This window comes from Lontra canadensis, unplaced genomic scaffold (genome assembly GCF_010015895.1).
Source record: "Lontra canadensis isolate GAN:19392208 unplaced genomic scaffold, GSC_riverotter_1.0 scaffold38, whole genome shotgun sequence".
In the NCBI taxonomy this organism is placed as follows: Eukaryota; Metazoa; Chordata; class Mammalia; order Carnivora; family Mustelidae; genus Lontra; species Lontra canadensis.
Window position 1 is genome coordinate 16989806 of NW_022631032.1, and position 13155 is coordinate 17002960.

The 13155-nt window shown below is 38.6% G+C and overlaps 1 protein-coding gene across 1 annotated transcript in view; it reads right to left on the reverse strand.

Moving 5' to 3' along the window:
- Nucleotides 1-13155, reverse strand: part of LOC116874762 (collagen alpha-6(VI) chain) — a 144835-nt gene that overhangs the window by 45893 nt on the left and 85787 nt on the right. The window contains exons 24-26 of the mRNA XM_032869723.1: nt 6511-6573; nt 2067-2129; nt 1209-1259 (exon numbers count right to left, since the gene is read on the reverse strand). Coding sequence (XP_032725614.1) covers nt 1209-1259; nt 2067-2129; nt 6511-6573 — 177 coding nt within the window. The remainder of the gene's footprint in view (nt 1-1208; nt 1260-2066; nt 2130-6510; nt 6574-13155) is intronic.

The window sequence follows — 13155 nt, forward strand, 5'->3', positions numbered from 1 at the left end:
CCTCAAACATATAAAATACAAAAGAATAGAAAGGAGAAAAATCATCTAAAATCTCACTACCCAGAACCATTATAAATGCCATATTTTCTTTAAGCTCTTCAAAATGCATTTTTTAGCACAATTGGGTTAAATATTCTTTTTGATTTTTTTATATCCTGGTTTTTTACTTGATATTGTCACATAATTTCTTTATGTGATTGTAAACTTCATATACATTCATTTTAAAGAGTGGCTAATATTCCAGTGCTATAAGCTACTCAATATTTTCCTCATCAGATACTGAACTTGTTTTCAATTAATTCCCTATTCTAAAAAAAAAATTTCTGTGGAAATGTCTCATTCATTAGTGATTTCTTTTTTCAAAGAAATTTTAGCTTTTGGGGGTTTGTTTATCCTTCCAGACAGCCTCTTGCATCATTCCTAGTGGGATTTCACTTGGAATTAAATTGATCCTTTAAAATGTTTTAAACGTTCCAACAAGAATTTGGACGTCTTCATTTAGTGAAGTTTTTAATTTCAGTAATTTTTTTGTTGTAAGTCTCAAACATTTTGCAGAAAGGATAATTTTAAATCTACTATGTTTTTGTGGGTATTGTTATTATGGTTTCTAAGCGGTAATTGTTAGTGTATAGGAATCACTGGTTTTATAAATTTATCTATCTTACTTCCAGACCCTTAAATGTTCAAAATACAAAGTTGTAACTTTTTTAACATCTTAATTTTTTTTTCATGTTCCAAGATTCATTGTTTATGCACCACAAAGTTAAAAGTTTTTATTTTTTAGTTATTGCTTGGCCCAATGCATTTAGAAAGACGCTGTAAAAACCCTTACCAATGGTTAAACATATTAAGAAGAGAACTTTGGAACGCCTCCCTAAGTAAAGCCTAGCACAGAACTGCTAAGATTAGATGCACTGTTCAGGTTAGAACAAGTCAGGCACTGGCCGCACATCTTTGCAAAGGAACAGAAAATTAATTTTCAAGTTTCAGTTGTTGCCTGCACCTAAGCCATCAAACTGTTTTTTCTTTTACCACAGTCTCCAAGGGATATCAACAAATAAATTATCAAAATCTATCTCCAAATGTCCAAGACTGCCCTATTCAGTGCCTTTTTTTCCTCTTGAATGTGTCAAAAATAAAGACCACAAAACCAAAACAAGCAACAGAAAACAAATGGAAATGTCCAGATTCCAGTCAATGTGTCTTACCTTTGCTCCTTTACTTCCAATGCTACCATAACCTGGGTTGCCATCATCACCCTGTAAACAAAGGCATTATTTACAAATATCCCAGACTATAAACTGGAGGCAGGCTTCCTCACATGAGAATAAGACACCCAGTTTTTTGGTTTGATTAGGAGAAAGTAAGAAGTGGATTCTCTCTCTGGGGCTGGCCACTAACATTTGGTATTAACTAACATAATGCCACTAATGGCACTAAAGGCAACTCTCAATGACAGACAGAGACGGTGCATTGTCCCTGAGGCTCACTTGTATCATCTGTAAAATGGGACTAAAAATTATAACTACCCATGGTGTAATTATGAAGACTAAATGGGAAAATTTCAGGCATACAGTAATCTCAATAGAAGGAGTTAGTGTTGTTAGCTCTTCTATTTAACACCTGTACTTTAAATACCTTTCAGTTTGCTAGATGAGAATAAGACCTCCTAAATGCCTGGCCAGAGGCTACTGTCAGACCCTTGCAGAAGGTCTTTGTAAGAAGTCCTGAGCGCTAGAAGAGTGTGGGCTGGGTTTCTGATGAGCAGGTTCTGATGGGAGGAAAGAATGGGAGAAGAGTTATGGGGATGCTAAACGTAAGTTTTGTCCAGTTTATCATTTAGCTTCAAAGCATCCCAGCCAGGATGTTTGGTACCAGGGAAGCTGCCACCTTAGGAGAGCTGACTAAGGAACTATTCCAAGTTGAGGATAATATCTCAGTTTCCAGAAGGTTATCAGGCTAGATTGGGGTGGTATCTTTAATGCACTCTTCAGAGAACCACATGGGATATCTACTGAACTAGAAGATTCCAAGTGCCAGGTCAAAAGTAGAGATCCAACACAAACCGGCAAGCCTCGAGGACCCGGGAGGCCAACAGCTCCTTTTTCTCCCAAATCTCCAGGTTCTCCCTGTCAAATAGAATGAAACATGTCCTTATTAGTTTGCTGCTGTTTGTGCATGTGTGTGTGTGTGTGTGTGTGTGTGTGTTGTAAAGGAAACTGGAAGTTATGGTACTAAGACAACAGTTAGTTATACAATTGCATCCATGTGCATCACACAAAGTGACAACAGATTTGTGGTCAGGACTGCAAGTTGTGTAAGTAATGCAAAGAATTGCTGTTGCTGGCCAGTGAGGTCTCCTCCATTGATGAATGAAGTCCCAGCAAGTCTGATGCATTGTTTAGTGCAATCTGCCATCTTGGCAGCCCAGTGCCATGGACCACACCCTTGGAACTGTCTTACTATGAGTCAAAGAGGAAGCTCTGTACTGTTTAAAAAAATTAACAAAATTGTTTCCAAGACGATCCATCAAATCATCTGGCTGCTGCAAAAACAACAGGCTTACTAATCTGGCTTGAAGTGCTGATCAAGGTAACCAGGGTAGCACGACATCCATGGCAACAGTTCCTGACTTCTGACTAGTAGAACATCTACTGTGGGTTATAAAATAATCTCAGTATTATGTTGAGTCAAGTCCAGCTACTTGAGAAAGTTAAGGTTAACACAGCTTTACAAAAGAAGGTTAACTCCTTTAAAAAAAAACCCTTAAAATTTTAGATTTTAGATTTATAGAAATGTTTAAGTAGCAAAGAGAGTCCCTAGATACTCAACATCTAGCTTCCCTTATTGTTAACATTGTATTAGTTACATTAGTAGGACGTGTTTATTACAATGCATAAAGGAAGATTGATTCATTATTATTAACTAAAGCCCGTACTTTGTTCAGATTTTTTTTTTAAGTTTTTACCCGATATCTTTTTTCTGTTCCTGGATCCTATCCAGTATACCATATCACGTCTCCTTAAGCTCACTTAGACTGTGTAACACAGTTTATCAGATTTTCCTTGTTTTTGATGACCTTGACAGTTATGAAGAGTACACTCAGATAATCTGTAAGATATCCCTCAACTGGGGTTTTTCTCACGATTAAATTGGATTTTAGGGGCTGTAGGTGTAAAGACCACAGAGGTTAAGTACCATTCTCAGCACAACATTATCAAGAGAACATACTGTCAACACAGGATAATTATTGATGTTAATCTTGACCACTTGGCTGAGGTAGTGTTGGTCAAGTTATTCCCCCCTGCCCTTCCCATAATATACTCTTTGGAAGAAGGAGTGCAGAAGTGTGTGCAGCCCACACTTAAGGAGTGGGAGTGTTTAACTCATTTTTAAGGGTAGAAAGGCAACCCAGTTAAGTGTGAAAAGTGGACAAATGGACAAATGTCCACCAGTACTGAACTCTGAGACTAAAATAGAATCGGGTTCCATGGATGGGAAACAGAAGATCACCTTCCCTGATATCTTTCTTTCAGGGTAGTGACTCTCAAAGTATTCTTTGGAGGCTACCTACCTCACAATTCCCTCAGGTCCACATGCAAAGGAAATTCCTGCCCTCCCCCCCAACCGGTATAGTCTCTGGTAATGGAGCCCAAGAATATGCCTTTTTAAATTAGCTTCTCATCTGATTCTTATACACAGTGAACTTTGAGAACATCTGCTTTAAGGTAGGGAAACAAGGGAAGCCATATGACTTGATTAGGGTCACTTTGTTATTGGTACAGCTAGACACTGAACCCAGGGTTAATAACTAAGTTGCTTGCCTTCCTGGGAACTTGAGCTTATTGGAACAAGGTAGGATTAAGTGTTTGGGGCTCATCTCAGTTAACAATGAATCTAGAGGACTCAATTTATCTTAGGACTTCCCAAAGGATTTGGGCTTGCTTTGAGGGCACTTGTTTCCAAATTCTTGCCCCCCCCTTAAAAGTCTCTCTTATTAATAACGATCTTTTTGGCACAACTACCCTGCTCCTATTTATTTCCTTCTACACTCGCACCTATAACTGACCCTCACCTATAACCCTCCATTCCTGCCTACCTCTCTCCTGGTTCCTTCTGCCACACCCTTTGGAGCGCTTTCATTTCATAAGCAAACCTTCTGTATGCATTCATGACATCTGCACACAGACCTACATCTTTCCTCACTGTAAGATAAATTTGATTCTCATCAGTGACACCACTTCTCCTGCAGCCTTCTTGATGGCGAGAAGGCAGCAGTTGTCTCTGTCCCAAACTTTCCTTTTCAGACTACTATTGCTACAGTGCATGCTCTCGGAATCCTTCCCTGTTGGAGTTGATTATCCCTGTTTTCCATCTGTCTCATTTCACCCTCCAGTCAATGGTCCTTGCAACTCGACAGCTGGCATCCAACATTTCAGTCCTTCTTAGCAGATCTTCATTACAAAGCTAGCCCCTCTTCTCATGCCCTCATTCTCATCCTCTGGGTCAAGGAATTTCTCCATTATCTATTCTGACATCTTCAACCTTCTTTCTCTCTGTTTCCATCTTTTTTGCTCAGACACATACTATACAGTTTCTCCTATCATTGAAAACAAATTCCCAGGGTGCCTGGGTGGCTCGGTTGTTTATGCAACTGCCTTCAGCTCAGGTCATGATCCCGGAGTCCCGGGATTGAGTCCCGCATCGGGCTCCCAGTTCCACGGGGAGTCTGCTTCTTCCTCTGACATTCTCCCCTCTCATGCTCTCTCTTATTATTTCTCTCAAATAAATAAATAAAAATCTTAAAAAAAAAAAAAGAAAACAAATACCCAGCTTCAGTTTGTGCTAGACTGGTAATTAATGTACCCCCTTTGCCCCCACGCCTTGCTTCTTCAAAAAGTGGTTTATAGCCCTGAATCCATTTCTTCCTCACCAACTCATTATTTAGTCCCTTTGCAGGCTCTTTCCGTTTCTTTCTCCTCCTCTCAAATGCTACATTTTTGAAAATATTCTTTAGAGCATCTTAGCCACCAGAGGCAATGGTTTCTTCACTCCCCCCTCCTTATCTATTCTACACCAGCTGATACATTTGACCTCTCCTTCCTCAACTCTTCTTCTCAGCATCCAGTATGCATTTCTTTCCCCTCTTTTCTAATGATTCACTATCTCCTCTTGCCCTTCTTACAAACGGACACCACAAAGAGTCTTCTTAAAACTCCATAATGCCTCTGAAACTGCATCTCTGACCAGCCCTAAACTCTTTCCTTTATTCCCCAAAACAAATGGTTCCCTTCATTCTGACACCATTCTTTCTCATGACTTTCCTACTTCTGGGAGGGTACTACACTCACGCCGGAAGTCCACAAGTCATCCAGCCCTCTTCTCTCTACCTTAGTTCCCTAAAAGCAGAGTCCTCCAGAATCATCATGAGCCCCTCCTATCCTCACTCTCTTGAGTCATCCAATCGCTGCTTATCTTGGAGACTGTTAGAACACACCCACTAGTCTCCTAGCTGCCAATCCCTCAGCCTTCAAAATATTTCTACACTGAGTAGCCTATTCAAAATCCTCCCAAGTCTGGCTGTGTTCAAACACTCCATTAAAAAAATTGTAAACAACACTGTACTGGCTACCCAATAAAGTAAGTGACCACAGAATTTTTTTAAATATGCCTATAAGACAGGATCATTCCCGCCCCCCCGCCAAATACCCACACCCAGGATTTTCCAACCCTGTGCTTTCCTTCACATAGTTTCTTCTCCCTGAAATCCTTTATGCCTCCTCTCTGCTTGTCAAAGTCTTTCTTATATTCTAGGGTCTGCTCCAAGTCTGTATCCTCTATGATGTTTCTTTCCCCAGCCCAAAAATACTTCACTAATACTATATTCAAATTTCCATTCTCAGACCCATATTCTGGTCTACTTCATGTCATAGATTATTGTCTTGAAAATATTCTAAATTCCATGGGGATTGATTCCATGTCATATCTATTATACAACCCAGAAATTCTTTCATTAAGCAAATATTTACTGAACAGTTGCATGCCAGGAACTGTTCAAAGTATCCATCAGTGAGCAAACAGTCAAAGATATCTACTCTCCTGAAGTTGAGTTTCTAATCCAACAGAATACCAGTAGAGTGACTTTGTCTTAAAAGGTGTGCACAAATGTTTGAATGCATGGAGGAAACAAAGAAGAAAAGAAGACAGGAGGGGAGGGAAGAAGAGAGGGGCAAAAGAAGGCCTGCCCCTAGAACAGTCTTTCTTCCCTGAGGTCTCCCCAGCTATGACTGGGTGTAGCCCCTCATGAAATTATGCTGAGCTGGAATCCTTAATCTCACTGTGGTCCACACCCACGTCCTTAGATGTTGCTGGCTCTCTAAGAATCAACCCAGGGTGTCGGGGCAATAAGAGGTTCTCCTTTGTGTTTAAAGTGCTCTAGCTAATACAACCAGACACACTTACTTTGAGGAGAAAACCTTAACTTTGGTGGGCTTAAAGAATGTGACCTACTTTATTTCCTTGACTTCCCAAATGGCCTGGATTCCCTGCTTCTCCTCCTGGTCCTGGAGGTCCCTGAAACAAAACAAGGATTGCAAATATAGCAGAACATAAAGCAAATATCCCCTAAATCCTTTGTGTCTCTTCTAAGAGGAAAATGAACCACAGATGGGGAATGAGTTATGGCTTTATTGATTTCTGCTCTGGAAAAAAGTATCACAGCTGTCAAATAAAAACTAGTAAATAAAAGAAAATTAATAAAGTAATTCATGACAGATGTGGCTTAAATGATCATGCTTTCTTGTGAGTCTTCTTTTCCAAAGAGATTCTACATTCTCACTGTTTTGCTTTTACAGCAGATGTTGCTAAAATGTCTAACGTTTAAAGAAGGCATTCCAAGTGACATTTGCCTTTAACTGTATTCTGTCTGGTTCCTTGTTTTGGTAGAAAGCAGTTTTTTAAGGTAAACTTTTATTTATTTGCAAACAATATAATTTGTCCAATAGAAAGCTCAAGAAACTTCACCAAAATAATTAGCATTAATAACAAGATATGTTCAGGCATACCAGATAAATATTCTTATATAGTTTTCTCTTTCCTATTGATAAGTTAGAAAAGTAAATGTACATAAATTCCCATTTACCATTAGAAAGAATAAAAACTATAAAATATGTAGAATTTAACAAGAAAGATAAAAGACCTATATAAAGAAAGCTTTAAGATCTTATTGAAGAGCATAACAAAAGTTAAACAGAGGGATAAATATACCACACACACATATGGAATATCTATTTGATATAATAGAAGTCTCTTTAATGTTCTAGAAAGCATGTTTATTGGGATAGCTTTAGAGCTAAACACTTAAAAATCCCAATTCAGAGACAGCCCAACTGCCTTCTTGTGTTATTAACACTTGGGATCAGATTTTTCCTTTGGAATATCCAAACATATGGCAACAGAAATCTTGAGGTTAAAATGTTTACATAGGTACTTGTAAATAATCTCAACACCAGTGAATTGAAATCATTTTCAAAAAAAAATTTTTTTTGAGGGGGTGCCTGGGTGGCTTAGTCGTTAAGCGCCTGCCTTTGGCTCATTTAATTATCCCAGGGTGTGGGATCAGCCCCACATTGGTCTCTCCGCTCAGCAAGAAACCTGTTTCTCCCTCTCCCAATCCCCCTGCTGTGTTCCCTCTCTGTCAAATAAATAAAATCTTAAAAAAAAATCCCTCCCCTTTTTTGGCCACAATGGCTGAATTTAAAAAGAAATAAACCAAATCTGTGTAGCAAGCATGATACTTAGCAAATCTTATTCAGAAAAAAATTATGATATTAACCTTTCTGTCTTTAAAAAATTAAAAATGTAGTAAGTTGAACAAAAAATTTCCTAATAGGAAAGACTGTTGAATAGTATATTGGTCACATAGGGAAGATAATAATGATCTTTCCACAATTTTCTCTCCTTTCTTTATCTCAAAAGAAGATCTTGATTTCTTCACCTTCCATAGCTCTCAACTCTTTCCTTTGGAAATCTCACTTCCACCAGTGCCTGGGGCTAGCTCCCATGACCTTCATATTCGATATAATTAGACTGTTTTCTGTTCTTACCTTATTTGAATTTGATCATGTATCTTTGAAACTTTTCCCTTAATTTCTGTAACACCAGGGAGTTCCTGGTGCCTCTCTGGTCTCTTCTCCATTTGCCTCTTAAATCTCCATGCACCCTGAGGCTCCATCCTTGGACCTTATTTTCTCACTTAATCCCCTCCTCCTGAGTGACACCCCCATAGAGTCACATAACCACTACTTTATAAAATAACTCCTAAGTACCTGGATCTCCTGCTCAAACCACTCAACTAAAAGCCAGACTTGTATATTAAAATGTCTCTTGGATATCTCGTAGGAATTGATTGCCAAAGATAATTATACTTACTCTAAGTCATGCTTGGTTTCATATTCTCTTTTTAAGGAATGGTGCTACCCTTCTCCTCCCTGAATCCCAAGCTGGAAATTTAGGAATCATCCTAGGGCCCTTCCTTAGCTTATCTCTCAAAACCTATCAGTTACAAGTCCTACAGATTCTATTGCCTTTCTATACCCATCTCCCTTCCGCTATCACCTACCTTCTCTCTTACATTCCTATTGCTATCACCTACCTTCAGGGCTTTCTTCTTTCTGTCTAAATTCCTGGATTCTATGACTGTAGCCTGGCCTCTCTCTAATCCATTCTTTTCTCCTTTTCCCTTTTGCTTTAGAATGTCAGGCTGATGTTACCACTTTTTCTGAAATTCTGAATTCTGAGTAGCCTTCAGAATAAAGTTGATGGTACTTATTAATATATAAAATCCCTTAAAGTGTTGGTATTGCAGGTCTCCATAGTCATCTGAGACTACTTCAATCACTATATGCTTATGCTCGAACCGTCTGCAGTCACCAAATACTTCTTGTTGTCTTAGGTTTTCACACTTGTGCAAGTTCTTTCCTTAGCTGGTTCATTTTTCTGTCCAGACACAATCTCCCTCTTGTGAAAATCTTACCATTAGCATCACTGTTTCAAGAATACCTGAACCCCCTGACTCTGTTTGGTCCTGAAAAACTGACTCTCCACTTTGTATATAATTGTTCATTTATTTCTCTCTCATCTACTAGATATTAGTCTGTATGTTCTTGAAGGAAGGGGTATATGCAATTGGCTTCCTATCTCTGGAACTCAGTACAATACCTAGAACCCATCAATGCACCCATCCATTTATCTAGCAATCCATGCACCTATCCAGGAATAGCCCCCAAGAGGGATGAAATGATATGTTAGTTTGATTTTCCATATGACATTTTTTATGTACTTCACAGAGGGATAAAGTAGATTTCAACTGTCCTTGACAATAAGGGGCAAACTGGAAGTCTTGCCTAGGGGATCACCTTCTGGGCTTCCTTCCAACATAACCAGCTCTATGAGATGAAGGAAATTTCAGGGAGATTCCCTCATGTGTAGTCACTTTAAGTACACACAAGAACAATGAGAGATTATCCTGTTTGAAAGCCCTCCAAAATGGAAGAGTTCTTAGATGGATGGATGCATACATGCAGACAGGGCATGGTCATCTGAACATCAGAAAACATGATTCTATTTCCTGCACAGGACCACACCAAGTACCAGACTGGGGTTTGTGACTCCTTGAATGGGTCTCAAGCTCCATGAATGGTTACCCGGATGTATTAACTACTCAAATACTGCTGACTGTATAGGGACCATGTTTTTAAAGGAAATATTAAAAACTCCCTGCCACCCCAAGATATCAAGGAGTCAAAAAAGTTGCTTTGATTTGAGGGCAAGAGCATCTATGGAATATAAAGAGAAGATTAGGGCATTCAAAGGAAAAGGACACCAGCTAGAGGTGAAATCTTTATTGGCTTTGTTGTAATGGCAGCCTTTTATTGAGCATTTATTTTGTGAAAAGTACTATGCTCAGAAGTATATATTGACATTATACAGGCTTTCTCAATCACAATGAGATACATATGATTGACACTACTGTTTACAAATAAAAATCAGATTGTCAAAGCATTTAACTCCAAATCACCAAATAGAAGGCTAAGAAGGGAGCTAAACCTGATTCTGTCTCTACACTTACCTCTTGGCCACTCTTTCTGCTGTTTTGAGACCTGTATCTGGGACAGGATTCCTAAACTCTACTAATCATGCACCATCTGAGACTGGAGTTTTAAAAATATGAATCTCCAAGCTTGATGCAGGAGGCTGGGACCAGATCTACTCTCCACTCTCAGGACTTGGGCTGGTGGTCCTTTGCTCATGTTTTGACTCTGCCATAGAGCCTTCTGCAATCACAACTGGTTAATACAAGTGTTAAGTGATGATAGGATATGTTTAGAGTGTAAATGTTTTTAAAACCTGTCCTTAGATAGCATCTTATCAGAAAGGATTAAAGTAGGAGTTTGGGATTAATGACTGGGGCAGTGCCAAGGACACCCTGACTTCAGATGGAATATGGCCGCACAGGCAGAAGAGATTTAGGATCTTCTCATGTTCAAAAGGAAACCTGTCACTTATTTTCATGGGGTAAAACTGCCTACACTGACAATCAGTTAAGTTGTCAGGCTGGGCTGGTGCTACCCAAGGAGATTAAATGCTCAGTGTCTTTAAGAGTCCGATATGAGCTAATTCTTAGAAAATAAAAGACAGGAGCCAGCAAGAGGTGGACTAATGCAAGAACAAACCCCAAGATATCCAAGATGTTGATCTTGATAGTGCTAATCTAAGACACAGACTCTAACATCAACTTCTAATCTTTTATGCATCCTATACTCCATCCATGTTGAACCATTTACAGTTCCCCAACTCACTTTGATATCTCTTTTTAGATTACCCGGCTCCTTTTCCCAGATGCCTGCCTCTCCTTTGGTCACCTGGAAAACACTTCCCTATCCTGCAAAAGCTAAATCACTCTTCTCCTGCTCCAAAAAGTTCTTGCTCCCACCACTCTACCCTGGGTGTAATTCCGTTTTAGCATTTAGTACGTCACGTCTCAACTATTTGTTTGTGTTGGTGACCTTTATGAGATTGGGACCTTTATGAGATTGGGAGTCCTTTATTTTTTTTCTTTAAAATCTTTTTTTTTACTTTATTATTATTATTTTTTAATTTTTATTTCTTTTCAGCCTATCTTTAAAATCTTTTATTTATTTGGAAGGAGAGAGAGTGAACGAGCGAGAATGCAAAAGCAGGGGAACGGTGAAGCAGACTCCCATTGGAGCAGTGAGCCCAATCACAGGATGCTGGGATCATGACCTGAGCTGAAGGCAGACGCTTAACCCAATGAGCCACCGAGGTGCCTTGGGAGCGTGTGCTCTTATCCTACTGTAGGATCCTACTATATATTATACAATATAGGACTTACATACAGGACGCACTCAGTAAATATTTGAGTAAAAGGAATGGTTGATGGATCATCCATCCTAGATTACACAGAATGATGAAATCCAACCATTGCAGTTCAGATTACACATTGTTATATTGTTATTATTATCATGGCCTTCCTTGGATTGGAGACTCTCATGCTTTGGGCATAAAATGTCCCTGATAAATTAGGTAATACTGATGCAATATAGTAGTAATAAACACTTAACACAGTGCTTACTATATTGCAGGCACTGTTCTAAGAACCAACCTATATTAAACCATTTAATTTTCACCTGATGAGGTAGCTCCTATTACCACCATCTTTATTTTATAGCAGAGAAAATTGAGGCACAGAGAGGTTAAATAAATTACCCAAGGCCACACACCTAAGAAGGTACAAAACTGGCAAACCCAGGCAGCTTGGTTTCAGGCACTATGCCCTTGACCACTATGTTATGCTTTATAAAGATGACAACAGAAATTCTACTTTGTATTCCAAATTTGCATGGAATAATTCCAACACTTCTTGATATTGCATGTGACATTAGTGATTATTTCACTAAAACAACTAAGAATAATTCCAGTACTAACTAGAATTACTAAGTATGTCTGATTTTCCATTCCTTTTCTAGGCATTGATTACATTAGTGTAATACCCTAAGGTAAACCAAACAGGGGAACAAAGGAAGGTATAAAAGAATACGCTGTTCTTTTCAAAGTTATACCTTCTTTTTCATTGTGCCATGGACTATATTTCTTTCATGTCATAGCCATATACTTGGTTAGATTAACACATTTTGATTTATTCAGAATGCCCCAACACTGCATAAATTAATAAGCCTTCAGAACACTGTCAACAGAAATCACATGCTTTTTTCTAAATGTATATACTAAGAAAAATTTAAAGTCTTCAGTTAAAAAACACTCCTGTGAGGGATGTCTGGGTGGCTCAGTTGGTTAAGCATCTGACTCTTGATATCAGCTCAGGTCTTCATCTCAGGGTTGTGAATTCAAAACCCATGTTGGGCTCCATGCTGGGCATGAGCTTACTTAAAAAACAAAACAAAAACCACTCCTGTTATTCCACTTAAGAGGCTAGTTCTTAAGTCTATGTCAGTGGATTTATAGAGCCAATAGAGAATAACACTCTCTTGTATACCTGGTTGTGTTTGTCTCCTGTGGTTTTCCTTTGGAAGCAACAATTTTGAGATCCCATTCATCATGTCCTGAATATAGAAAATTCTACACATCTTTGAAATAGCACTTTCACTGTGTTGACAAGGGTATTTCAAGAAAAGCAAGCAAAGAAAGAAAACCATGGTTTCTAGCCAGATAAATGGAAGAGGTAGAGAGAAGTGGTACCTTTTGACTATAGTTGGCAATGCCAAGAGGTTGAATGATTTATAACTATAACCAATCTTGCCAGAGCAAGATTAAAGGGGTCTCACTCAGACAAGTACACTACAGGGCAAATGGAATAACTTATGTGAGCAACAGTCACTTGGATACAATTTTGGTTTCTAGAAGAAGAGAATTACCAAATTCTTTGGATTTCAACCCATCTACATCTTAGTATTTTATATAAACAGATGAGATAATCACCTGATATATGTTTCCCTTGGCATTTGTTGTTTTTTTTTTTTTTAAATCCTAACTCATGGTGCCAGCAAGTTTTTAGTGATTCCGGGTGTGAATACAAAACTGTTACTTTTCAATTTAGTTCTACAATGAAATTTTTAA